This window comes from Mus musculus, chromosome 6 (genome assembly GCF_000001635.26).
Source record: "Mus musculus strain C57BL/6J chromosome 6, GRCm38.p6 C57BL/6J".
In the NCBI taxonomy this organism is placed as follows: Eukaryota; Metazoa; Chordata; class Mammalia; order Rodentia; family Muridae; genus Mus; species Mus musculus.
This window is the reverse complement of record NC_000072.6, coordinates 35,310,263-35,337,325: the sequence shown is the minus strand read 5'-3', so window position 1 is coordinate 35,337,325 and position 27,063 is coordinate 35,310,263. Positions and strand designations below refer to the sequence as shown.

Sequence of the window (27,063 nt, the reverse complement as noted above, 5' to 3'; positions counted from 1 at the left end):
ATAGCTTTTGTCATGTTGACATAAAACTAGCCAGCAGAGTAAGTAACAGGTCTTATCCCTAAAAGTGACATTTCAACTGAAGACTAAGAAGCAAGCTTCTAACACAAGGAGGACCAGACAGGAGGGCTTTATGTGGTCCCTTGCTGCATGGTAGTGCTTGGTAGAATTCATTTTTGATCTCTTGATAACAATAATTAATAATTATTATAAAGTGACAATATACTATTACATGTTATTATGAAATATAATATTTATTGTTGTTATAGTTATTATTAATATTTGTGTGTATTGGTGTGTATGCAGGTGTGAGCATGCCACAGTAGAGAATAGTTTTGAGGAATCACTTGTTGTTTTCAGTCCTGAAAGAGGACTCTAACCTCTCTCATATTTACCATTTAGAAGACAGAAAAAGGATTGTCATTTAGCCATGGTCAACAGTGCTAAAATTTAAAAAAAAAAAAAAAATGTCTGGGATTAAGCAAGGCACAGTCAGATTTTGTGGTAAAGATGTTTCCTTTTTTATTTTACGTGTGACTTTTTCCAGTGCTGAAACTTCAAGAGTCTATGGCAAATAGTCTCCCATGGCTCCCAGGGTTTCTTATAACTGTCCTTGGTGCTTTGTTCTTGAAGGTTTCAATGTTTCAATGTTGCTTGTATCCCACAGTGAGAAGATTCTCCTCCGTGTATTATCGTAGCCTGTTGTTTCACAGAACTGAAAAGAAGTCTCATAATTAAGCCTGCAGTGTGCAGAGGGGAGCCCAGCCGAGGCCTCCTGTGTGACTACAGTAGCGGCTGGTAAGGCAGAGAGAGTGTCAGGACCCCAACCGTCTTCAGAGACAAGGTCACATAAGTCATTCTCCCACTGCCTTCTGCCAGAGGATGCCAGCCTGATGCTTAATAGAATATATTATACAAAGCCAGAAATATATATCTATACATAATGTATTTTCATATAATAAATTATATGAAGCCAGTCAACGAAAGGTTATTCTCCAGAGGCTCAGTATGTGTCCATCCATTCATTCACTCATTCATGCATTTGTTTAAAGTCATCCATTGCATTTCTCACATGACTAATACTACGTGAGATGAGAAACGAAAAGCTCAATAAGCAGCCATCTTTCCAAACTCAAGGAATTACAGACCGGCCGACAAACAATGAGAAAGTCACCGGGCATTTTGAAACGTTGAGCTAAGAGAACATCTTATCTCAACCAGGGCTGGCTTTGACCCCCGAGAACATTTGTCATGTCTAGAATCATCTTTGCCATGGACTGAGTGAGGGCTCTTACTGGTATCTAGAGGCCAGGGGCACACCTAACCTCCCCCTCGGTGCCTACGACAGCCCTCCATGGTGAGGGATTATCCAACCCAAAATGTTAGCAGTGCCAGCTGAGAACCTCCGGCCTCGTGAGATGTGCAGTGATATGATCAGTTTGTTCTGGTCAGCTCAATGCTCTGAGTTCTGTCAATCATTTCTGATCTTCTCCCACCTCCATCACTGCCTGGCTTTTGCCCCTCGGCCAGTTTATCTTCATAGCTTTAACTTCGTTTGTAGAATGGAGTTCAGATCTCTACTCTCTACATCCCTTCCAGCCTGAGAGTCTATGGTTTATTGAGCCTGTGTTTGTGTTTCCACTGACCTCTGCTCCCAACAAGAAGAAGCTGCTGAGGCCAGTGACTCTGCTCAGCTTCAGGTCAGGGAGATAACCTGGCTTCCTGTGTTGCTATCGAGCATAAGGGGAAGGCCCAACCATCCTAGCCCAGGACTGTCCTATCACAACTTAAGCTTCCCCATCAATACCCAAGAGCCATTTAACGTGACCACCACCACCCTGGATCTGAAGAAAAGGTTTGCGTGAATGAAGCAGGGTGGAAATTTCCTCAGATGCTGTTTCAGTGATTAGATCCAACCACAAACGACACTTTACTCACTTTGGGGGGTCTGGGGCAGCAATAGGGCAAGAAGAGCCAGCCCAGGGTGTGGGGCAGTGGACTATGGAGAGGTAGGTCAGTAGGTGTCTGTGGGCAGCCTTAAAGGGGACCTCTTGTTATCTGTCTCCTTAAGATCAGGGTAGACTGGATTCTTAGCCACATATTTCAGACTGTAAGGCTGTGTGAATAGACACCCAGAAGCTCTTTGCTGTTCCCTCTCTCCTGTGGTGTTTTTTAAGCTTATCCACCAAACAGAAAGAGCCTGTCAGGACTGGAAGACAAGAGCAGGCTTGAGACACAGAGGAGCCAAGGGTTGGAGGAGGGAGTCCAGAGGCTCCAGAATATAAGGTTGCCTCAGTACTCACGCAGAGCTAGCTGTCACCAGAGAGTGGGGAAGCAGCAAGGACAGAGCTGGCTTTGGCAGACACCCTGGTTCCAATGTCACTAGACTCACTGTCCTAGCAGAAGAATATCCAGGTCTGCAACTGGAACGCCTTTGTGTCCTCTCCACTGCCACCCGGAGCCATTTGAGGTAGCAGTCTGAAAGCGATGAAAAATAAGCAATCTTTATTCCTTTTTAACTGAGAGAAAAAAAATAACACTAAATTCCAGACTCATTCAGTAACATTGCCCAAGTTACTTCAGCTGCTAGACTAGGAGGTTCCATTAATGTCAGATCTGCTCCACGGAAGCATAGACAATAAATATTCTCAAGTCAGCTGGACACATAGCTTGGATTGGCTGTTTGGTTGTGTTTGGTTTGTAACTAGGAGTATATGGAAATCTTTCTTAAGACTTAATTTTTAATTAAATGTATGCGTTATGTCTCTGTGGGTGTTTATGTGCACATGACTGCAGTGTCTGCAGAAGGCCAGAAGAGGGCGCTGTACTTGTGCCCGGGAGCTGGACTTGAAGCTATGCATTGCCCAGTACAGATGCTGGAAACTGAGCAAGCGATCTTAAGTGCTGATCTGTCAGGACCTGTGCAGCAGCAGATCTTAAGTGTACAGCTCAGTGACTTCTATGTGCATGTACCTATGCCTGCATATTGACTACAAATCCTTGGCAACCCCCAAAAATCCCCTCACCCTGTTTTACTCAGAGTCAACCCTTTTGATAAATATCTTTTTCTTTCCATCGTGAGAGCTTAGTTCTATCTACTCCTTGCATGGTTAAAATCATACTCTTTTGTCTCATATACTTCCTGTGTGTGCTACAGCACATGTTGTGGTAATGTTTTGCTCCTTCTAGTGTGGGACAATGTTGCACCCTAGTTGCAATGTTGTATGAATGCACCCTCTTGCATTTATCCATCCCTTTATGGAGGCTATTCGGGTTGTTTTCAGGTTTTGGCTTTTGTGGCTATTGAGTCTAAAGAGTTGGGGGAGGGCTCTGCTGTTGTTGATGTTAACTTAGCATGAATTGATTCCTCTCCAAACAAAAGCTAATCAAGCCCTCCTCCAAAGGTCTCCAAAGCACTGAGTCAGGAGGAAGTGTTAGCGCCCCAGATGACCTTTTCAGCCCTAAACCTCTAATCTCACTCTTTGTGCCAGGTGGCTGCTGGTCTGGGCCTGCTTGGCCCGCACACCAGAGGCCTTTATCTGTAGTCAGCCCAGAGGGTGGTTATCTCTAAACAGGGATGTGACCTCTGCACCTGAAAACTCAAGACCAGGGATTTCACTCAAGTATAAGAAACACACCAATCTCTTACCTCTTCAGATGGCATTTATTCCCTAACGGGGGAGAGGGGTTTGAAATGACCATCTTCCCCCGACCAGCAGCAGCTTTAAAAAAAAAAAAAAAAAAAAAAAAAAAAACCACCTTTCTGCTTTGGTTTAAATATAGTTTTCCCATCCAAACCCCTTCTGACTTCACTCTAGCGCAGGGGCAGGCCCAGAATGGCTTTGAGACACAGGAGCATCTGGGAGAGGACTAGGATCCCAGGAGGAATTAACACTATTTCTCCTGGAAAGGGGCTCTCAATCTCTCAAGACTCAATTGGTTACCAAGAGAATGGTTGTTATAAAGCAAGCCTGAGAGCCCCTCTCTTTCTCCCCCTCTCTCCATCTCCTCCGTCTCTTGCATGAGTGTCTCCTTGCCTTTCCATTTCTCCCAGAACTCCAGTGAAGCTCTGTTTTGTTGTTGTTGTTGTTTTGTTTTGTTTTGTTTTGTTTTGTTTTGTTTTGTTTCAAGACAGGATTTCTCTGTGTAGCCTTGATGTCCTGGAACCCACTCTATAAACCAGGCTGGCCTCGAACTCCTAAGGACCCTCCTGCCTCTGCCTCCCAAGTAAAGATTAAAGGTGTGCACCACTACCAGCTCACAGTGGGGCTCTTATCAAAACCAAGTAGATGCCCTTAAACTCCCCGAACCAAAATATTTTTCTTCTCATTATAAGTTACCCAGCTTCAGGTATTCTGTGGTAGTACCAGAAAGTGGGTTAAGTAACTTACTCTCTTGCCTCCATGAAAATCAGCATCAGCTCCTCCTAGGGATGTAGGAAGAACAAAGCCCACAGTGGAGCCAAGGACCTGGTCTTCCTCCAAAGCTCCTCCATCAGGCGCACTTTCTGGGTCCTGCACTGCATCCTACCTTGCTCTTATCCTGATTTGTATGTTTGTCTAATCCTGCTGCTACAGGCTGAACCTAAGTGCGGCATAGCATCTCACTCCATCCCAGAGGAGGCATCCTTGGACGTGCAAAGAAAAGCAAGCAATTATTTGAATGATAATGCACATTTAACCTATGAGGATCTGCCAAGCCATAAGCACTGAACAGCCCGAAATCAGAATTACTACATTTGTAGGACCAAGCATCTTACACCGGCACCCACCAATCGCTTACAGGAGTGATCCGTGATCCATATTCATTGTTGGTTTGGCAGGATTTAGAATTACTGAGGAGACAAGCCCCTGGGCCTGTCTGTAGGGGATGATCTAGATTAGATCCATTGAAATAGGAAGGTTCATCCTAACTGTGAGTTGAACCATTCCATGGACTGGGGTTCCTAACTGAATAAAAACAAAGGGTTGTCTAGAGAGATGGCTCAGCGGTTGAATGGCACCTGCTGTTCTTACAGACAGCTCAGGTCTGGTTCCCAGCACGCACAGGCTGGCTCACAACCATCTGCAACTCCAGTTCCAAAGGATCTGATGGCCTTCCTGGATACCAGGCACTAACGTGGCATGTGCTGTGTGTGTGCGTGAGTGCAGGAAAACACTCACACATATAAATAAATAAATCTAAAAAGGAAAACAACTAATGAGGCCAATATTCATCTCTCTGCTTCTTGATTGTCAGTGCCTGTGACCAGCCACACCCCCTGCCATCATGCCTTCCTGGCCATAATAAACCAAACCAAGACCTTCCTTCTTTAAGTTGCTTCTTGTTGGGTATTTGGTCACAGCTGGGGAAAAAATACCTAATATATCTCCTAAGGTGAGGTCGGCAGACTGCAATCAAAACACCTTGTACAGGATGCTGGAGGCACCAGTTCTGCCCCAGTCCCTCTGGGCTCACCCTTGATCTTTCTCCTCCTCCACTCCTCTCCTGTGGAAGCTAGTCCCTGCTCTCTACTGATCTCTCTTTTGTGGGCTCAGGAGAAAAGAATAGAGAACAAAGAGATGTCGAGGAGGCTGCTAAAGAGCTTTTGCTCAAGGCACTCAGGTCCCTGTATCCTGCTTTAGAAACTATTTTCCCCTAAACATCACCCCACACATGTCTTCTGGGGACCACAGTCCATCCAGTGCACCTCTGGATTCAAGGTGGCATGCCACCCACCTGGCTTTACTAAGGTCTGGGAGGAAATGGTTCCCTGGGATGCTAAGGAGCTGGTGGAAGCCCCTGAACTCAAGGCTCCCAGCCCAATAGCAGGCAGAGCTAGTCCTGGTCTGGAACTGTCCTTTCCCTAGGCTGGGCTCATCCTCAGCACATAAAAGCCACAACATTGTGTAAACAGCCAGACAGTGCCATCCCACATCAGCCCATACCTGCCAGGGCTCTCAAGTGTTTTTCTGACCTCTCCCGACCCCCGCCCACCTCTTGTTCTTACTGGAAAAATTCCTCCCCAGAGTTTCCAAATTCAAAAGGGAGAAAAGGAAGATTCCCTTCCATTTTGATTGTGGATGAAAATAAATCCATTGTAAGTTTCTTACCCCAAATCAGATTCGCTAACGAACTGGTCCAGGGCTGTTAAGGACAAATGTGAATGTTTTCAGAGGTGTTTTTGGAAAATCACGGACAGTGGCCAGGAGACGAACCTGCTGAGCTGTGGTTATTGGCATCGTGATTCAAAGCAGGAAATTCCTTACATAACTCACCCTCTCCCAAGCCTGCTGGGAGCAGGAGAGTCCAACTCCTCCCTGGGCTCCCTTCTGTTCCCAGACTGCTACCCACTGGGCCTGAACATGGCTGACCATCTACTTACTAAGCCAGAGCAAATGTGCATGCCTATCCTTCAAATCCCTTCAAGGCCAGACTCTAGGGGAGAAGATAAGGAAAATACTAACCACTCCCTCCATAAGGCTCCACGTCTTCTCCTTCTATGCAATGTAACCAGTGAGCAAATAAGATACCCTCTCCAGGCAACATTCCATTCTAGAATATTCCTTCTGGTACCATACCAACCCCCACCTTCCACTTCTCTAACCTCTAAGGATCTAAGACAGACAGACAGACACGCAGACAGACAGATGGACACACACACACAGAATCTATCAGTCTGGGTAGGCTAATTACTACAACAAGCACCTCAGTGAACGAACACAATGACAGTTTCACATTTGCTCACATTTAATAGCTGCTCATCTAAGCTGAGCCATGACTACACAGGGGACTTTCATTTGCTTTCTAAGCTATATTTTCTGCTTTCTAAGTCACAGTTCTTTAAGGAACCGTAGCTTGCACATTTTTTATGGAAGCAAGAGTTCTCCTCGGTTCTTCTTTACAGTTTGGAGTATAAGGAACAGATCCCAAAGTGCACTGTGTGAACCCCACAAAGTTGGCAGAGATCCGGTCCGTCATGTTCAGTCAGTGCCGCCATTAGCGGGCCTAACCCTTTCTCCACTGACACGCTGCTCTGGCAAGCAGAGCTTCCGGCCTCACAGACACATGGAAGCTGAATTGCCCAAAGGATTCTTGCGCCTGGCAGAGAATACTCTGCGCACATGGACATTGCAGGAGGACATTCTGGCCTGGCCTGGCCTGACACAAGACTACACGTATCACTGAGTCACTGATGATGGCAGTCCTAGCGGGATGAATGGATGCGTCGTCTGCCTTGGAGGCCAGCACTCTGTGACTCCATCTGTGCTTCTGTTGTCAAACCAAATTACCTCACTTATGGATTTAAAATAGAATCCAGACCAAAGGTGCTGGCTGTGTAGACAGGGAGGGAGGATTCAGTAGACGCGATTCTGGGTACCAAGCCAGAAGAGAAGGCTGGAAGCTGACACAGGCATTCCCACTGTTCAAAACCTGTGGCTTCTTTCTACATTCCTTTGCTCATTCATTCAACACTTTACCTACAGACTGAATGGGTCTATTCCCTTGGGCATGTCTGACTCCCGTGGACCATGTCACCAAACCCGCTTGCCTTTTGGCTGCCATTTAGGTCAGGGTATCAGGAGGCAAGAGGTATAAACAGGAAGTTGAAAGGAGAGAGTCTGAAGAGTAACAGCAGGAAAATCGCAAAACATGAGGTTGCCCAGCTTTAGAGCCAATCAGAGCTGAGGTTGCCCAGCTTTAGAGCCAATCAGAGCTGAGGTTGCCCAGCTTTAGAGCCAATCAGAGCTGAGGTTGCCCAGCTTTAGAGCCAATCAGAGCTGAGGTTGCCCAGCTTTAGACCAATCAGAGCTGAGGTTGCCCAGCTTTAGAGCCAATCAGAGCTGAGGTTGCCCAGCTTTAGAGCCAATCAGAGCTGAGGTTGCCCAGCTTTAGAGCCAATCAGCAAACATCCAAGGAAGCCCTATTCTCTCAAGGTCCTTTGGACAATCCTTTAGATTTATAAAATAAGTTCTATGAGCAAGCATGACACCAGAAGCCGGCTAGTATCAGAGCCAGGAGAACTAACTTCATAAGATGCAATCGTGTGCTGGGTCAGCTCCTACCATGCAGGATGCCCAAGAGCCCATTGTTAGAATTTCAGAAACTTGAAAGCTGCTTTCTAAACCACTTAGTAGCTTCAGGTCAGCCTTAGTGGGAGTATGTTCATCAGAGAAATTGGCAGGCAAACTAGGTTTTCTCCCCAGTCCCTGAGAACGGATTAACCAACCCTCTATTTAAGGGTTCTAGAAACAGAAGGCTGTGAGGCCGGTTAGAGGAGTCATTTTGCATGCATAATCTCATAGGCTCAGGCTGAAGCCCCAGGTCTCCTAACAGAGTGACCTTCGGTAGATTTTTTTGACCCCTCTGAGCCTGTTTCTTATTGTGTCTATAGTGTCTATGCGCTGAATACAGAGTCTGTAGCAGGTATTGGTCTCAGCTCTTACACATATTAATTCCATTCCTAATAGCATTCTTCAGAAAGGAAACTACCTGTCTCCTCGTTCTGCAGAGAGGGAAATGGAGGCAAAGGTTGGGTGGAGGAACCACACTAAGACTTCACAGCTAGTAGCTGTCAGAATAACAAGAGCAGGCAGCCTGCCCCTGAGCTTTGCCTGGCTTCCAGCCCTGCACTGCCTGATCCGGTGGTCACTGGCCACCCCACACTACAGAGAGCTTCATCTTGGTTGACTGATATTGAGGATACAATCACATGTCGCAGACTGCACACAGCCTGGTTTCTGCTCTACTGCAGCCAGGCTTCCCTTAAAGTCTTGCCATCATCCTTTAGGAGGTGTTAAACTTACAAGAGGGTTTGGCTTGAGTTTCTAATTCAACAAAGAAAAATAATAAACTGTTTATTATTTGGAACCGAAAGGTTCCTGAAACTGATATCTGAAACAGCGATGTGTCTGAAGACAGCAGCACAGCCAGGTAGAACTCAATTAGCAAGCAGATTGCTCTTTGAGCCACCTGCACTGTGTGGGAAATGTGGTCTCCTTTGAATGGGGAGTAGCCGTGGTCCTCGCTTGTGCATTGTCTATAAGATGTTTATACGTGTACAAAAGTTTTGTCGTGATCTGAGACTGGAGGCCTTTACTTTTAAACTTTAATTTCAATTTTCTAAACAAGTAGTAACACAATGGGGCCACTTCCTGCTTACAGTGAGTGTTAGAAGCTTCGATTTGTGTGCATTGCGTGTGTGGTTTCTCAGACCCGGAATATTCAGGGGTGAAGAGGGGTGGCAAGAACTACGCATGAGCCGTGAAAATAGTCATTAATGGAATTAGTCTTTCACCCCTGCCTCTTAGGACTTTTATCAACCATTAAATGCAACAACTCCCAAAAGAAGAAAGTGTGATATGAGACACATTTAAGACGTCAAAGACTTTTGTATGGTGTGTGTGTGTGTGTGTGTGTGTGTGTGTGTGTGTGTGTGTGTGTGATATGTCTTGTTAGCACTTACTGATTGTAGAAATGATATTTCGAATATGGTAAATTAAGTACAATGAGATGTAACTACACCTGTTTCTTTTATTTTAAGGGGGTTTCTAGAATTTGTAACCACATACGTCTGCAGGGAGCACTGCTCCATACTGACCTCCTCATTGTAAACTTTGACCAGTTAACACAGGTGATGAGTCTAACACTAAACCTGAAACATGCTAAACACCCGAGGGCCATTATCTATATTAGTGACATCAGTGGCTTTCTCTGATTAGCAGGGAGCTCCAATGGAAGTATAAGGGACCGCATGGTGTCCACTCTGGTAGTCCACTTATCCTGACCACTGTCTCCACAGGCTAGAAAGCCGTAACAGTAAGAGATTCTTCAAAGTTCTCCAAGCTTTCATAGTCTCCTCTAGAGGTAAGGGAAGGGGGCACATAATTAGAGACATAGCATGCCTACAACTGTGCTTCTATGTGTGTATGCCTGTACATGTCTGGGGAGCGAGTGAGCATTGCCTGTGCATGCATGTGAGAGCGATGTCAGGTGTCTTCCTTAATCCTGCTCCACCGTACAAACCTGAAATTTAACCAATTCATGTAGCGAGTCCGGTCGGCAGGCCTGGGGATCCTCCTGTCTCTGCCTCCCCAGCTGAGGACTGAGATTACAAACAGATGCTGCTGTGCTGGTTACTTCCTGAGTACTGGGGATCACGCTCACACAGCAAGCTCTTTAACAACTGAGCCGTCTCCCAGTACTTTTTAAATGATGATGGGAAAATACTGCCATTCTGCTAGACATAAAAGGATTTGGTCGCTGATCTGGGCACAGTACAGAGAGGTTCAGTGGCCCCAAGGGTCAGGTTGCAAGCTGCTTGGTCCCCAGTATAATAGGGTGAAAAAGTATATAGAACCCTCTCGATAGAGAGCAGGGCTTGGTGCAAAGTAACTAGCTCATTGGGGCATTGTCCCTGGAAGGGGTTAATGTAGTTCTTTGGGGACCCTGGTTAGTTACCTTGAAAGGTTTTTGCAAACAGAGAAAACCTGACCCCCGAAGGCTTCCTAGATCAGCATGAAATCTCTTCCCTGCAAACATTCCCACTGAGGTGTCTTCTGCCATCAGATCTTAGTCAGAACTGTGCAAGAAGCCAGTGTCATGCTCTTGACCCTCAAGAAGAATATGCTAATTAGACCTCTTCTCTTTAAAAACTCTGTGGAAAGCACCCAATGGATCATGGATGTGAACAGGAGCTCAGCTTCCCAGCCTCCTGCATAGACTCACAAGGTTCCCAAAAGCAATACCTATTCTCCAAGGCCACCTGCCCACTCTGCTCCTCACAACCTACCAATGCCCCACCTACCCAGAAGCTAGGAAAGGCGCCAGACCCCAAGACCCACAAGTCTAGCTCCAGGGAACGATAGCAGGAACACCCCACCCTAGTACCACAATGACTGTGCTGTCCTACAGGCAACTCTGAGCTCCACCAGCCCCACCGTCTGCCAGGCAACCTCCCAGCTCTTCCTCCAGCCCGCAGTCCTGGCTCTGAAGTAGTATGTGTGGACAGGGAAAACAGCCAACTTCTCGCCGGGCTCTCTAACAAGTTCCGCGGGTCTGTTTGTTAAAGAAAAATTCCAGTGGGCGCATCCAACACATGGAACTCAAGTACAGAAATTATATTTATCCAGCCCACTGCCAAAGAGATCACATGCCCCGTGAGTCACTCCAGATGTGCTCAAAAACAGAGCCTCTGTGTGGAAGCCTGGTCCCCTAATCCCAGAGAGAGTTAGGTTAAGAGAGGTACCAACTTCTGTCCCACCCAAGAGGCTGCATCCGCCTCCATCCTGTGGAGCCAGGGAGAGGCCCTTGCTTTCCTTATAGACAAGAAAGGGCAGTAAGAACTCTGTCCTCTCGCTGAGAAGAGCAGGGGTCCACCTGCAGCCCCTGGGGTCCCGCAGGAATAGAAGGTCAGCTTGTCTCCCTCCTGGAAGATGTCCTGGAAGGCGCTGACGATTCTGCTGGTATTCTCCAGCACCCAGGCCACTGCGTCCTGCAGGTGGAGCAGGGGTGAGTTGTTTTGAATTCTTGTGTTTCTCTGGTGCTCATTCATCTTTCTTGAATAGAATTGTGGCAGTGGAGTAGAGTTAGAGGGAGGAAGGAATTAAAAGCCCCGTGCCTGCTTCATACGCCAACTTTGCCAGTGCTCTATGGTCCCTCTTGGTAAAAGGTGATAGGAAATACCCGGTGGAAGAGCATCGAAGCAGCCAATTTGGGAGCCCGATGGAGGTTGAGAAGCCATCGGGTTGCTCCTGCTGGTGAGCCAGAAAGAACTCTTGGGTGTTTCGGAGGATGGGTAAGGGTTCTCTGCAGATCCCTGCCTGCTGCTGCTGGGACAGACCCCCCGAGAGAAGGTATCAAACTCAGCTGCCTGTGTGATGGAATGGTGGCCACTGGGACTAACGCAGAGAGTTCTTGGCCACACTGGCTAAGAATGAGGTCTCCAGGATGCTATGGGTGTGCATTTTGGCAGCCAGGTAGAGCTGTGTGGTGGTGAGTGAGAGGGGAAAAAAAAAAGAACATTTAGGGCATCCACCCAGTGTGCTTGGCCCCTGTCATTCACATCAAGCCTCCATGGAAAGAAACCGGTGTGTGCAAAAGCTTTACTCTCATGCTGATTGATATCTTCTCTCTCAGATGCCGCTTCTGAGAACAAAGGTGGCATCTTTACTCTGGTCTGGCTGCACTTGGCAGTCACCGGGGACATATCAGGCCAGCTAGTTTATTACTATCAGGAAATGAAGAGCTGGGGGGTGTTATCCACTCCATGCCAGTCTGAGGAGAAATCTTCCCGCTGCCTACATTCAAATGAGTTCACGTCCCCAGAAAGACCTAGAAATCCAGCGTTCCCTCAAGTCAATCCAGACGCTCTTTATAGAGACCCCTAAGGGCATGAGGATTGGTATGGGGACATGAATGAACCCCTCCTTCTCAGGGACTATGTCAGGGAGGGAAAGGGAGGCCTGAGCGGCAGAGGAGAAGCACTTGCAATGGAAGAGAGGGGCTCGAAGCCCTTATTAATCCTCCTTGTGCTTAAGCCTGATCTTAGGGACTGGCTGGGACATAAGTGTTGCTGAGGTGCAAACAACACACAATGCAGACATTTCACACACATTCACACACACACACACACACACACACACACACGCATGCACACACACACATGCCTACCTGCCATTGTGCTGTCTTTAAGGGCAGCACTTCGGGGTGGAAAGCAGAGAGGTCTTAGAAATGGATTCTGTCACTTACGTTCATCGCACTAGGAGCACAACTTAATTTGCCAAAGGAGACAACGGCATGTTCTCTTCTTAAGGCTCCAGCTGTCAGGAAGCCAAGAGGGCACTGGGCGTTCAAGAAGGCTCGTAAACACCCCTGCAAGGACTCAGAGACTGCAGTGCTTTCTCTAACAAGCCACCTGCGTGATCTCTGGCAGGTTCCTAGCTTCTCTGGATGTTGTTAGCAAGTAGCATCCTAGCAATCACAAGACATGCCCTCAAAGGATGATTTGAGGATGATATTCAAAAATACGCTATGAAAATGATGTACATAAGCGTTAGTGGCTACTTACCACTCTAAAAAATATATATAAGCATTATTCCTTAATGAAAAGCTGAGTCTCTCCACATGCTTGGTAGCAACATCTGAGGCTCTTGGGAGAAGGTTTTTCCAGCAGGGACACGGGCTCTAAAGACCCAAGGCCAACACAAATGACCCAAAGGCCATTATGGGACAAAGTACGAAGGGCTAGATGTATGGTCAGAGACTGTGTTCGGAAGCAACAAGTGATGTGGTGTCCATCCAAGTTTCTTTAACATTCTTCCACGCAGTTGGCGTTTATTTTTTCCTTTATCTTAAACATTTTTTTTTCTAATTAAAAGAGGACACAATTTTTGTCACCTTCAGATCAGCTCGGTTGATAAAGTGCTTCCTGTGCAAGCATGAGAGCCTGAGTTGCCCCAGATTCCATGTTAAAAAAAATAAATAACCTGGGTATCTGGGTGTGGCAGCCTGTGTCTGTAATCCTATCGCTATGGAGACTGAGCATAGCATCCCACAGCTCGCTGCCACCAGCCTAACCCAGCTGGTGAGCTCCAGGCCAATGAGACATACTGTCTAAAGAAAATGGACTGTTTTCCTGAGAGTAATGCTCTTGAGGCCATCACATGGTACCTTCCTGTGTGTGTGTGTGTGTGTGTGTGTGTGTGTGTGCGCGCGCGCCTGTGCATGCACACACACACACACTAAAATAACTTTCCACAGGTGTTGTCCCTTTCACCTTATCCTTACTCCAACTCTGAACTGTCACCCTGCTTTCAATGAATTCCCTAAAAGGAGTTTAGGGGATGCTTTTCTTAGGAGACTGTATTCTTCCATCCTTACCCCCCACCACCACACCCCTCCCCCTTACACACTGCTCTATATAGAAAGAAACCCAAAAGGAGTCTGCCAACTGGCAGGCAGCCTTCTTCTGCCCCTTCTCCCAGGCTCCCCCTAGGCAGTGCTCTCTAGGATTCCTCCCTCCCCTGCCTCCCAGGGTGGAGATTCCATGGCCAGATCCAGGGCTGCCCAGTCCAGCCCCACCAGCATGACGAAGTCTCAGTGACTCACCTGTGGTTTCTGTGGTTAACAGGGCCAACCTGAGGACACTGACCTACACACACAGCCCATGTCCTGGCATGCCCCACAGCTTGTCAGGGCAATACCTGAGGGGAGAGGGCTTGCCTGACTTTATTTTTTTTTTTTCCATTTTTTATTAGGTATTTAACTCATTTACATTTCCAATGCTATACCAAAAGTCCCCCATATCCACCCACCCCCACTCCCCTGCCCACCCACTCCCCCTTTTTGGCCCTGGTATTCCCCTGTACTGGGGCATATAAAGTTTGCAAGTCCAATGGGCCTCTCTTTCCAGTGATGGCCGACTAGGCCATCTTTTGATATATATGCAGCTAGAGTCAAGAGCTCCGGGGTACTGGTTAGCTCATAATGTTGTTCCACCTATAGGGTTGCAGATCCCTTTAGCTCCTTGGCTACTTTCTCTAGCTCCTCCATTGGGAGCCCTATGATCCATCCATTAGCTGACTGTGAGCATCCACTTCTGTGTTTGCTGGGCCCCGGCATAGTCTCACAAGAGACAGCTACATCTGCGTCCTTTCAATAAAATCTTGCTAGTGTATGCAATGGTGTCAGCGTTTGGATGCTGATTATGGGGTGGATCCCTGGCTATGGCAGTCTCTACATGGTCCATCCTTTCATCTCAGCTCCAAACTCCGTCTCTGTAACTCCTTCCATGGGTGTTTTGTTCCCAAATCTAAGGAGGGGCATAGTGTCCACACTTCAGTCTTCATTCTCCTTGAGTTTCATGTGTTTAGCAAATTATATCTTATATCTTGGGTATCCTAGGTTTGGGGCTAATATCCACTTATCAGTGAATACATATTGTGTGAGTTTCTTTGTGAATGTGTTACCTCACTCAGGATGATGCCCTCCAGGTCCATCCATTTGGCTATTGCCTGACTTTATAAAGGTAAAAAAAAAATACACACAGAATAACCAATAATCATAACTATGTTGTTGTTAAGGACATAAAGTATCTCTAGTTTCTTACATTTATTTATTTCTACGTGTGACCATGTGCATGTGTATGGACACATGTGTAACACTGCACACTCGTGGAGATCAGAGGACAGCTTGTAGTCAGACTGGGTGGCAGGCACCTTCCCTGCTCAGCCACCATCCCACCCCACCCCCCACTAAAGTATTCACTTATAAAGCAGTTTAGTAAAGAAGACAGCCCGAGGGTTAGTGTGTGTCTTACAGTTGTATTTGTCCTTGCTCCCCGATGCTCTGTCAAGTAAGAGCAATGGCCGGAAAGAGTCGATGTTGGTCTCTGCAGTGTTGCCTAGCACGCCATGCAGATAACTACTTAAGGGTGAGGGGAGTAGAGGGTGGGAGAAGAAGGGAGAACTCTGAAACACCCTGGTAGAGGGCTCGGTAGATCTGACCCCATGACCATCTGAGATCAGCCCCACTACCCTGTTCCCCTCTTGCCGTTGTTCCATCCCCCTGTCGTGGAGCTTTCTAGTCAAGATCGCTCCTCTACCACACTGTCTCACTGGAACCAGGCACAGAGAAGGCTGGTACTGTGCTTGTCTCCAAACAGCACCAATTTTCCAAAAGGCTGGCCCAGGAGCCAAGGAATGACGGACATCAGAATCTGGCAGAAGATCTTTCATAAGCAGGAACATTTCCCTTCCACACCCAGAGTTGCTTCAGGGATTCATTCACAGTGGCTCTGTGCTTTGGCTGGATATGGTCTCAACCAGTTTCCTTTCCAGCAAGTTCTCTGGTGCAAGCGCTATACATGGCTGAGTGGGCTCCACTGGAGGGCTCCACACATAGGAATGGGAGCAGGAAGACAAAGGGCAGTTTCGAACCAGGATCCTGAGAAGTCAGAGGTCAGACTCCATCGTGACTCTGCTTCCTCTCTGGGAGCCTTCTGGCTGCACTCCAGGTCACAAAGTCTGCATGGGATAAAACATGGGGAGATAGCAACTGCCTTGACTGAGATAAAGGACAACAAGCGGCTCCTTCTTAGCTGGAGCAAGGACTCCTGAGAGATAAGGAAAGAGAATGGAGCAGATCAAAGTCTGCTGCACTGGGACCAGGCCTGGAGCTTTAAGTGATGATAGACTCACTCTCTTGCAAAGAGAGTGCCCTGAAAAGAACCAAGCCCAGTGGCAGAGTAGCTAGTGTGACTCTATAGTATCATTTATCCAGTCAACAAACAGTAATGGGCACAACACTAGGTACCAGGAATACAGTGATTAGCAACACAGGCAGGTCCCACTCCCACACAGAGCTGACATTCTGGTGAAGGGGACAAGAGACAAATACATGGATAAAGGCAATGTGTAAGTTGCTGGTTGGCAACATAGTAAGGTCAGAGGCTAGAGTGTGAAAGGCTTATCATCCTAAATATGGTAGTCACAGAAGTTTCCACTGGAAGAAAAGAAATCACAAGAGACCTGAGAGGTAAGAGAGGGAGTCTTGTAATCTCTATGGAGCTTGGGAGCAGTTATTTCAGGGAGAAGAAACAGACATGCCCTGAGAGAAAAGTCTGCCAGATATGTTTAAAAACAGTGAAGTTGTCTATAGCCAGAGGCATAGGAGCCAGGGAAATGGGAGACACATGCAGAGCTGATGAGGACTGTGATCTGGGAGCATGTGGTACCATGTGAAGCTTTGTGGGGCTTGGTTGGTTGGTTGGTTGGTTGGTTGGTTGGTTTGTCCTTGGGAACAAATAGAACCAAAGAAGGTTCTGGGTGCAGTGACATCTCCAGGCCCCTGTTTCCACAGACTTACTTCAGGTACTTTGCTAAGAACAGAATAAGGATGAACCACGGGTGGAGCTAGAGGCACCATTGGGGCGATGGTCAGGGTTAGAAGACCAGAAGGCTGTTGGGATGTGTGATAAGATGTAGGCAAGTTCCTGATGGATTTGGAAAGGACCATCACCAAAATGTAATAGTTGGATATGGGATGTTAAAGAAAGAGAAAGCCAAAGATGGCAGCTGAGCCGCTGGGGGAGATAAAGGTTGTTGGGGAGGATACAGGTGTGTGTGTGTGTGTGTGTGTGTGTGTGTGTGTGTGTGTGTGTGTACACGTGTGACTATGTGGGAGAATGTGTGTGAGAGAGAGGGCGTGGCTGGGACTGTATACAGTAGGTGGGAGAGGAGGCTGTGAGTAGGAGACGGACGTTGGGCTCAAACCGAAAGTAAGGGGAAATAGCTATTACAGATCCCCCAGAGGAGTCTCTGGGTGGAAAATGCAAAGTGTGCTTAGGAACCTACAAGCTGAAAATCAGTCCAACAGTGAGTGTGGCTGGGAGAAGGGTGAGTGGGCAAGACTAGCAGTGCCAGCTCAGAGCTTAGCAAAGGCCAGGGAGAAGAAAAAGCACACACGAGCCTTATAAGATCCAGTGGAGAGAAGAAAATGAACGTGGAGGAGAGAGCAGGCTGAATCACCTGGTCTGTGTCTTCGCATGTGGAGAATGCGATCCACAAGACCACAGCAGAATAGGAGATGGAGGGTGTGTGCGAGAAGCAGGTGACTGATGTTAGAGAGGAGCTGGAGGTGGTAAGATGTTAGCTGAGAGAGCAGGAGCATGGGAGGTGACAGGGACCCGCTGGGCAGCAGCTAAGGGTGGATGTGACAGGGTAAAATACAGCTACTTAACGTGGTGACATGTCCTCCAAATACATGCAGGTGTGCAGGCATGCATAGGTGGCATGAGTCAAGAGCTGGTCCCATGGGTAAAGGTGCTTGCCACCAAAGCCTCACGACTGAGTTCAGTCCCTAGCACCCACATTTGGAAGGAGAGAACTGTAAGTTGTCCTCTGACCTCCATATTGTGTGATTTATTTAAGGACACCATATTATAGCAAATACATATCTCTTGAAGCTATCCAGAAATGCAGAACAACCAAGAAGACCATTGTCCACCCCTGTCAGAGAGGTTGGACTCCAGGGCCCACAGGCTGGGAGCCATACTCTCAATCCTATCTCTAGCAAACTGGGAGATCTGGACCAAGGTCCTTTACCACTAAGTGTCTTCATCTCTAAAGTGGGAAGTGGAGACTTACCCCTCTGTGGACTCATGAAAAGACACATCCTGCTGGCAGGATGCTCTGGAGTTATTAGTTGTTAGTACATGAGTGCCACACTTTAGTAGCTTCTGTTTGCAGTCCAATGGTGTCCTTTTAACTGGAGGCCTGCACAGGGCTTGCTAGATCCAGTTTCTAAAATAGCTTGATCCACCTGGTATGATCTTAGCAGATGAATGATTCGTTCTGTGCTGATCAGCCCAAGGTGTCATAGATACTCATTGGCCCATGAAGGAGGGGACAATCTCTGTCCTCATTCTCAAGGCCACCCTGTACTGCAGACATTTAAGCAAGGAGACCGGTGAGTCCCAGGTATTTCTAAGACAGACACATGAAGTGACTCTCATGAGGATGTTCACATCCCTAAAGAGAAGCTTAGTGATTGGCTGAATTCAGGGAGAAAACTCTAGGGAGAAAAGCAAGCACGCAAGCAAGCAAGCAAGCAAGCAAGCAGGCCAGGTTTACACAAAGCTGTGACTCTGAACAAAGCCTCTAACAATCTTCTTGTCTGAAACCCAGTGATCCTGAGGATGTGGGGGCACTCTCTGCATTCTCTGGTCTCCCCATCCTCTAGTGTGAAGAGAATGCTAAGTCTGATAGTGGTCCAGAACCCTCTCCTTGCCACGCTTATGCTGTCTCACAGTTCACGGATGGCTCACAGTAGCATCCTTAAGTTGGGGTTGCTGGTTTATTTAACATCTAGTTGCTCTTTTTAAGTCAGTCCTATTTGAGCCTGCCTTCTGAGCCTTACAGTACACAGTGCTGATGGGAAAAGAGGAAAACTCACTTCCTATTCCGGGAGCTGGCAATCCCGAGAGCGCTTCCCAGGAGGGGAAGGCAGCAAGAGACTAAGTGTGCAGAATGGACAAGAAAGCCTCAGAGGTGGATACATGCTGAGGGGTGAACAGGAGAGGATTCCTGGGGAAACAGGGCTGTCACCCAGCGATGTGGGAGCAAGCCTAGTTTCAAGCTTTGTATATGTTTAGCGAAGACCCAGCCAACATTTGTTTTAGCCTCAGGCCTTGTTGGTAGGATTCAGTCTTCATCATTATGGACAAGGGCATGGAAGACTAAAGGTAGAACAGACCTGGACGCTTCCTTCCTGAGGACTAGCTCTCATGGTACAAAAGGAGCTAGGCAAGCATCCAAGGCAGAAAACCGATCAATAGTCCTACCCACCTACAGCTCTGCCTTATGGGCAATAACAAAGGCTGGAACCTAGGGGTGCAGTAGTGGCACTTTGGTCTTGGTCATAACCAACAACCATCTAATTAGACTTAAGACCCGCTCAGAAGGGAGGAATCCATGCCCCGTACTGCAAACCTGGCCTGCTACTTGTAAATAGTGAGGCCACAGTGTCTAGGAAAAAACCTACTACTGACCCTTCACTAAGCCAGTATCATATTTAACTGCATTCTAACTACATAACACATGCCCCAAAGTGATATATATAATACACACACACACACATACACACACACATACATACATACAACACAACCCTTTCACTTAAGACTCAAGGGAACATCTCAAAAGAGAGGACAGAAAGACTCTAAGAGCCAGGATAGGATGTCTGGTGTGAGTCTTCTACATGTGACAGGGAAACTGCACCCAGGAAACCTCAGCAAAACAGTTGCCCAAGGAAGACCTTAACAATGGCAACACAACTGCCATGCCAGCATGGACGGGGATTCTCACAAGGCTCCACACATAGAAGAAGAGCTATGGGCAACTGATGGTTGCCAGGGAAGGGAGAATCAATCTTTTCCCAAGGATGAGATCTTCCCGTCATCCCCTGGAAGTTAGCTGATTCCAGGAGCTCAACCCAAAACACATATGAACAACACTAATGAACTCAGCAGGCTGTGTTTATAAATTTATGTATGTACAGATATATGCATATATGTATATATACATATATACACACATATCATATATACATATACATATGTACACACATACATCATATATATGTATATGTGTGTATATGTATATGTGTATGTATGTATGTATATATATTACATATATATAAGACTTATAATAAAAGAATTAGAATTAGAGACCAGGAATGGGGAGGAACATGGGAGGAGCTGGAAGGAGGAAAGTGGTGCTAATGTAAATACCGTGCTCCTGTAAAATTCTCAAAAACTAGATTAAGAAAACAAGGACGTTCTAGGAGGAGAACTGAACTGTGGGCATGAAGTTGCTCTGAAGTCCTAGCTTGAATCACTCTCCTCCATCCTTTCAGGGCAGGAATAAATGAAAGGCTCAGAAAAAGGAGAGGAGGGAGAAGGTCAGAGGGCAAGGTGCTTGTTGTACAGCATGAGGACCTGACTTCAAATTCTCAGCACCCCTGAGAAGTCAGGCATGAACCTGTAACCCCAGGGCAGCAGCAAGGGACAGCAGGATCCCTGGGCTCCCTGACCAGCCAATCTAGCTAAAGCAAGGAGCCCCAGGTCAAGTGAGAGACTGTCTCAAAACATTAAGGTGAAGAAGTGACTAAGGAAGACATCCCAATGTCAACCTCTAGTCTCCTCCTTGTGCTCCCACAAGCAAGTGCACAAACACACACACATGTGTAAACACTTGCACACACACAAACACACAGAAATAGCTCACTCCTTGTCCTATGCCAGGTACCCATGTTTCATTTCCTACAGAGAAGACAGAGCACAGGTATCATCGGTACATCCTCCTGATGCCCTCACGTGATGCTTCCAGATGCAAACAGGCAACATAGAAGCACAAAACCGCATCCATCGCAGCCCAGGGGGCCACAAACAAGCTACTGCAAAGGCCATTTCTCAAGCAAAGCTGCATCCAGCCACTTTGTACAGGAACATAGCTTAAGGCACAGAGCATAAGCACCCATGGCTACAGAAATTATAGCTGCACAATGTCAGAGGGCCACAGTTACAGTCGTTGGGTTATTACATTTCCTTCTCTGGTCCTCTAAAGGTCATGGTCCTCCTCTACCCACAAGTTTTCAACCATTGGTGACTGGTGTCTGATACATAAAGGGGCTGAGCAAGCGGCAGGGGCTGTTTGATCTGGTCCCGAAAACCTGGGGTTTCTCACAATCATCCTGGCTTCAACAATATCCTGTTTTCTCCTTCACTCCTCCATCGGTGCCTAGTACATCTGATCCTTCATCCCACCAGGAGACCACCCGTCTCCTTCTGGCTTCCAAGTGTCCTTGACTGTGCAGTAAATGCATTATTAAATCAGCTGGCCCTTGAGGGAAGCTCTGAGCTTTCAACCACATGGTCCCCTAGAGCCCCGTGTTTGGGTCTTTCACAGTCTGCTTCCTTTCCTCTGTCATCTGTCTGGAGATCCTTGCAGTCTCTACTCCAGAAGCTGGGTTAGCTAAAGTCGCAACCTCTGATGATAAGGCTGTAGTGCAGCAACTATACACTGGCTGGTTGTAAGCATTCGGATGTGCCATGTGTTGGGCAATAGTTTTAGGGTCTCCCTTGTAGGATTAGGAAACTCTGTTTTGCTTGCTCTTTTTCTATTTTGCCTCATTTGCTTTGTCTTCACCTAAATTTCCTAGCACAAACACAGCCCAGGCAGATAAACTTGTTCCAGTTCCTTGGATGCTCCTGATGAACTACTAGTCTGACGTGCCTGGGAGCTCTCTGAGACTCAAAAAGAGAGTCTGCTACTTCCCCTCACCCTAAGTCCACCCACTTCCAAGATATTCTCGAGAGGGTTGCCCTCAAGGTTAAGTAGAGAGAAGTGGCCAACCATGCATGACAGCCCCACAAGTCAGTCTCTTGTCTCTTCCAGCCGCACTGTTCCCAGCTGCCCATCGGCCAAAGAGGTCCTTGTCACTGCCATTGAATCCAGTCCTGCAGACCTCCCTGGAGGAGGTGGAACTGCTGTATGAGGTAAGTAGAGGGGAAGCCATCAACCCAAGTTACCCAAAGACACGGATCATCTCTCTTTTTCTGAGAAGTGGTCTGCCTGGGTCCATGAACTTGGACAGTCTTTGCTATAGCAAGGAATGCCCTCACCTATCCCTGGAGGTGATGGACTCTGGCTTACACCAAAGTAAGATTTCTGGGCTGCCTCACATTTTTCATGTGTCCTGACAGAAATGACAGTATTCAGAGTTCAGTCCAGGCATAAGGAGAGGTGAGGCTTGTCCTGTAGGTGCCTCTGTCACTCCCAGGCACAGAGTGGACAGTCCCAAGTGAAAGCTTAAAGTGTCACTCATCTGTAATGTCCAGGCAAAGCCACACAGGGACCGGGCACAGTTGTGTCTCTGGGTTTTACCTGCTGTACAGCGGTGCTTTCTGACTGCCCCACTAATTTACCCAAGTTTCTAGAAGCCTAGACTAGCCCACATGTTTTCTTCTTTCACTTATTCCTGCTTCCCTGAGACTCCACTCCTCTCAATCATGGGGTGAGTTTCTTGAGGTCATAAGGTAAAGGCAAGGAGCTTTACCATCAACGTCTGAACTTTCAGTCCATTAGCCAAGAGTCTGAGCCCAAATCTCAACTGTTGTGGAATTTCAGTGTGATCCCAAAAATTCCCTTCCAGCTTTGATGACGGTGACAAAGTGAAGCCAGAGAGGAGTTTCCAAACACTTCCCTGGGCAGCAACCTGCCAGAGCATAGTCTCTGCCAAGCCTTGAAAATGGGAGCCACAAACCAATTGTTCAGAAAGACACAAAGCAGTGCTGTGGAAGACAGAGAACAGAAAAGGGAGGCGGCTTGGGATTTGCCGTCTTTCCATTCTTTGGGTATTTACTGGGCTCCTCCTGGCACCGGGCAGGAATGAAGATGATAGATACGGCCTCTGTTCTCGCAAACCAGCGAGATCCAGCATCTCTTCGTCCTGTCCCACACCCACACCCAGCACAACACTCTGCATTCTTTAAATTCCCACTTCTGGTTATAATTTTATCTGTGGTGGTCAGTTTATACTTCAGAAGATCTTCAGTGGGTAAAAGGGACAAAGAGAAGATAGGGTCACTTACCTACATGGTGGCATGGTGGCATGCTGGCTGATACCAGAAACTACATCACATCTGCCCATAGTTGTCCTGTATGCTTCTCGTGATACCTCAGTGGAGTAGATACTATAGCTGATCATTTTACAGAGAAGAAAAGTGAGGCCTGGGGAAGTTAAGAAGAAAGATGAGAGTTGGGGCTCAGGTCTCTTGGATTCTAAGTTCTTCCTATGCATGCCTCCCTACATGCGGATAGTGACCCCCCCCCCCACACACACACACACACACTGTCCTTAACAATACCTGGTTTCATGTTTTGTTTTGTTTTGTTTTTTAATCTCATTTTTCTCCACAGCTCTTGCTAGCTGAAATTGAGATCAGCCCAGACCTGGAGATCTCCATCAAGGACGAGGAGCTAGCTTCCCTGCGGAAGGCCTTGAGTTTCCACTCAATCTGCAATAACATAATCCCCAAGCGTATCCCAGATATCCGAAGGCTGAGTGCCAACCTGGCAAACCACCCTGGAATCCTCAAGAAAGAAGACTTTGAGAGGATAACATTAACCCTGGCGTACACAGCCTATCGGACAGCCTTATCTGAAGGGCATCAGAAGGACATCTGGGCTCAGTCCCTCATCAGCCTATTCCAGGCCCTGAGGCATGACTTGATGCGGTCCTCGAGCCCTGCTGTGTCATCCTGAGAGAATGGCTCATGCTAGAACTTTGAAGCAGGAACAGGCACACACAGTCTTCTAGAACTTTCATCCTCTACTGCACTTTCAGAGAAAAGTATATACTTCCCACACAGAATAGCAAAGATAAATGAGTCACCCCAATATTTTTTGTCCCTTGTTGCTTCCAGACAGACATATCCGACCTATGTTATAATGTTACCTGAGAAAAGGCTAGACTGGACTTTCAAGATGCCTCCAGAGGCCAACTGGTCTACCTGGTAATGAGCAGACTTCTGAGATATACTTACACACATACCCAAGAGTAGGGACTGAGGATGGAGTCTGAGCATGGCAGGAGGATGGTGGGCAGATTCCTTTGGTTCTAAGGGATCTGTGTTGAATGAATATTTTCTGGCAGGTTCTATGGTAAATATAAAAAAGGCAGAGATGCATTCAAATTAATATGCTATTAGCCAAGAAGGATATACTTGGCTTGCCCCAAAGCCATGAAGAAGACTCTGTATTTTGGTGACCTACTTGACTTGGTGGAAATGCTAGCAGTCCACCCATGCCCTATCATTTCAATGTAGAAGCCAGGCTAAAGCATAGTGCCTTCCTAATGAAAGAGGTAACACCACTATGCGTGTTTTTCCTAAAATACCATAGCACTGTCAGCGACTTGGGTGCTCCTAAAAAAATTCGCTTTCAGATGACAGATTGTTTACCTTTCAAATGCTGATTTTTTTTCTTTCAAAATGTTAGTTTGATATCTGTTCATTATTTATATTAAATACTGGTTGATATTTAAATGGTATGTGTGCAATATCTTCAGTTCTTGTTTGGTATCTAAATTATTTAGGACATTCTAATAAAATGAGGCAGACAACTCCCAGGTTCCTTCTTTGTAAAACGACTGAAGCCATTGAGGGTCTACAGGAGGGGTCTTGTGTCTATGGGGTCTGTTGAACTGATAGAAAACCCTCTCTCCAGCTTACACACAAGACCAAGCAAGCTCTGTTCATCTTGTGTGGAGTCCTGGGGTTCTCTGCTGCCCCTCACATCCAGGTCATTAAAGTACACTTTTCACTGTTACCCATTCACTTGCCCTGACAGCTATCCTTCTTGAACAGCCTGTCCCCTAAACAAGCCAGGCTTCTTAACCTTCTACGCTGAGGTCACAGGCTGTGACCTGGGCATGGAGTGAAGCACCTAGGTTCTGGATGGCTTTGCCCCAGCACAAAGATCTGGCTTCTTTCTCCTCTTGGGCTCCAACTGGATTCTGGGAACTGCAATGCAAAAAGTATGATATTTGAATGAAGGCTTCTGCTGGGCTACATTCTGGAAAAGAGGGTGTTTTACACTCTCAATTGAAACATGAGTCTGGACTGCCTATAAATCTTCCAGCAGCTGAGCTTTGCTTACCTGTTCTAGCTGCATGATCTCTCTGCAGAAGAGCTTGGATGCAATAAGTTCTTCCAAACATGATGTTTCTCAAACTTGAACCTCCCCTTACACACTTGCTCAGAGCACTAGCCCCCAGTCCTGCTCTTTCTCACCCTTGAACATTCTTCATAGCTCCCAAAGTGTTTCTAATGCTTTCTCCTTTGCTCCCTTCGTTCCTCTTCTTCATGTTCTGTGATGTGTGTCAGTGTGTGCACTCTATGTATGAGCACATGGAGGAGGGGGTATACCTCCTGTGCACACAGAGGTCAGAGGAAAATGTCAGGTGTGGGCTCTATAACTCTCTCTATTTCCCTGAGACATGCTCTTTCACTAACTTGGGCTAGGTTGGCTGCCAGAAGCCCCAGCCATCCTCCTGTCTCTGTAGCCTTCAGTGCTAGGGTTACTGGTGTGGCCACATCTGGACATTTACATGGGATGATGGGGGTTTGAACTCAAGTCTTCATGCTTGGCCGGCAAATGTTCTACCCACTGAGGCATCTCCCTAATGCTGCTTTTTGCCCACTTTTTCTCACTTGCACACTGCATGTAATCTTCGTTGTCCATCCATGCCCTGCCATTTCAACATAAAAGCCATCTAAAACATAGCTCTCCTCCCCTCTCTATATCCACTCCACCCATACTGTTCCCTTTGTTGCACTTCAGATATAACAACGTCAGCATGCAGAAACAGCAGGGTTCTACAGAGCTGGGCCCATAACCCATAGCCAAGTCTGTGTATTAACTCTGTCTTTTCCTGGATGTGGAGTGAGCAGCGTACTAGCAATACCTCAGCTCCTAGATAGTGTGCAAAACCCTCAGCGCAGCTTTGCCTCCGCCTGGAGACTCCACCAGATTCACCCTTGTGCCTGGTGGAAGACAACTGTGGGCTGGCTGCCCACCAAGCTGTAAGGGTAGCAACTGGGGTGGGGGAGGACTGGAAGTGGGGGAGGAGGAAAATCATTCCAAGGAGCACTGGGATCAATAGTAAATCATCCACCCAGCACACACACACACATGCACACACATGCGCGCACACACACACACACACACACCTCACACATGTGCATACAAATTAAAGGCACTTTATAGTCATAAATTGGGGCCTGGGTTTATGTAGCAATCAAGGGTCGAAAATGCAAAAAAAAAATGACGTGACCTTTTAAAGATAAACAAAGACTTCATTTTTCAAAGTAGCAATATTCTTAAACATCACTTTACTCTAAATGAAGACAGATTAATTTTTCACACTAAAAGTTTGGTAACATCGGCTTCATTGATACATAAAATCAAATATTAGGTTACTGCTCAAAAAAATAACTCCTCCCAAAAATACTAACCCCACTCTTTGCCAAGTGAACAGCAGAAGAGACAGTTCCAACACAATGCCTCCCCCATTTGCCTCTTTAGTGTCCTCTGTGCACACGACAATCATATTTTCTCACGGAGTTCAGGGGGATGAATTTTGCTGGGGAGACTTCCCTGTGGCTCACAGAATCCTTTCTGTCATTTCCATGCTGTCTGAAAGCTTCCTGTGCAGTTGGGGTGCTCATAGCCATCTGTATGTCCAGTGTTATGATGACAAACCTGTCACAACTGATGCTGTGTTCCTGTCTCGTCACCTAAATCTAATGAAGAAATCATATCTAGAATCACTCCATCAAAGGCACGTTATCAGGTGAACTGGTATAAATTGAAAAGCCAGCTAAGTAGCTTTGTAATGTCCCCTACTTCCTAGCCCAACTTAATATCTTATGTAACCTCCTCTTGTTGTGGCTAAAAACACGCAGAACATGAAACTTGCCATCATAGCAGTGCTGAAATACACACACACACACACACACACACA

General features: G+C 46.9%; 1 protein-coding gene and 2 long non-coding RNA genes across 3 annotated transcripts; 1 reads left to right on the top strand and 2 right to left on the bottom strand.

Annotated features, from left to right (window-relative positions):
• Positions 1 to 494: 494 nt before the first annotated feature.
• 1700065J11Rik (RIKEN cDNA 1700065J11 gene) lies at positions 495 to 6,480 on the bottom strand. Its single transcript, NR_040526.1, has 3 exons — positions 6,444 to 6,480; positions 2,301 to 2,475; positions 495 to 712 (listed from the first exon to the last, which is right to left on the bottom strand). It is a non-coding gene; the product is annotated as an RIKEN cDNA 1700065J11 gene (long non-coding RNA).
• Positions 6,481 to 11,184: 4,704 nt separating this feature from the next.
• Fam180a (family with sequence similarity 180, member A) lies at positions 11,185 to 24,583 on the top strand. Its single transcript, NM_173375.2, has 3 exons — positions 11,185 to 11,487; positions 21,933 to 22,033; positions 23,457 to 24,583. The coding sequence occupies exons 1-3, from the start codon at positions 11,412 to 11,414 to the stop codon at positions 23,799 to 23,801; spliced, it is 522 nt and encodes a 173-aa protein (NP_775551.1). The 5' UTR covers positions 11,185 to 11,411; the 3' UTR covers positions 23,802 to 24,583.
• Positions 15,220 to 24,172, bottom strand: Gm38788. Its single transcript, XR_868975.2, has 3 exons — positions 24,091 to 24,172; positions 23,129 to 23,267; positions 15,220 to 16,001 (listed from the first exon to the last, which is right to left on the bottom strand). It is a non-coding gene; the product is annotated as a predicted gene, 38788 (long non-coding RNA).
• Positions 24,584 to 27,063: the final 2,480 nt, after the last annotated feature.

Bases quoted from the DNA above. Each gene is read 5' to 3' on its own strand.
- Fam180a (NM_173375.2), top strand. From the start codon at position 11,412: ATGTCCTGGAAGGCGCTGACGATTCTGCTGGTATTCTCCAGCACCCAG. The intron at 11,488-21,932 runs GTGAGTTGTTTT...TGTCTCTTCCAG, and splicing joins GTCCTGCAGGTGGAGCAGGG to CCGCACTGTTCCCAGCTGCC. The intron at 22,034-23,456 runs GTAAGTAGAGGG...TTTTCTCCACAG, and splicing joins AGGTGGAACTGCTGTATGAG to CTCTTGCTAGCTGAAATTGA.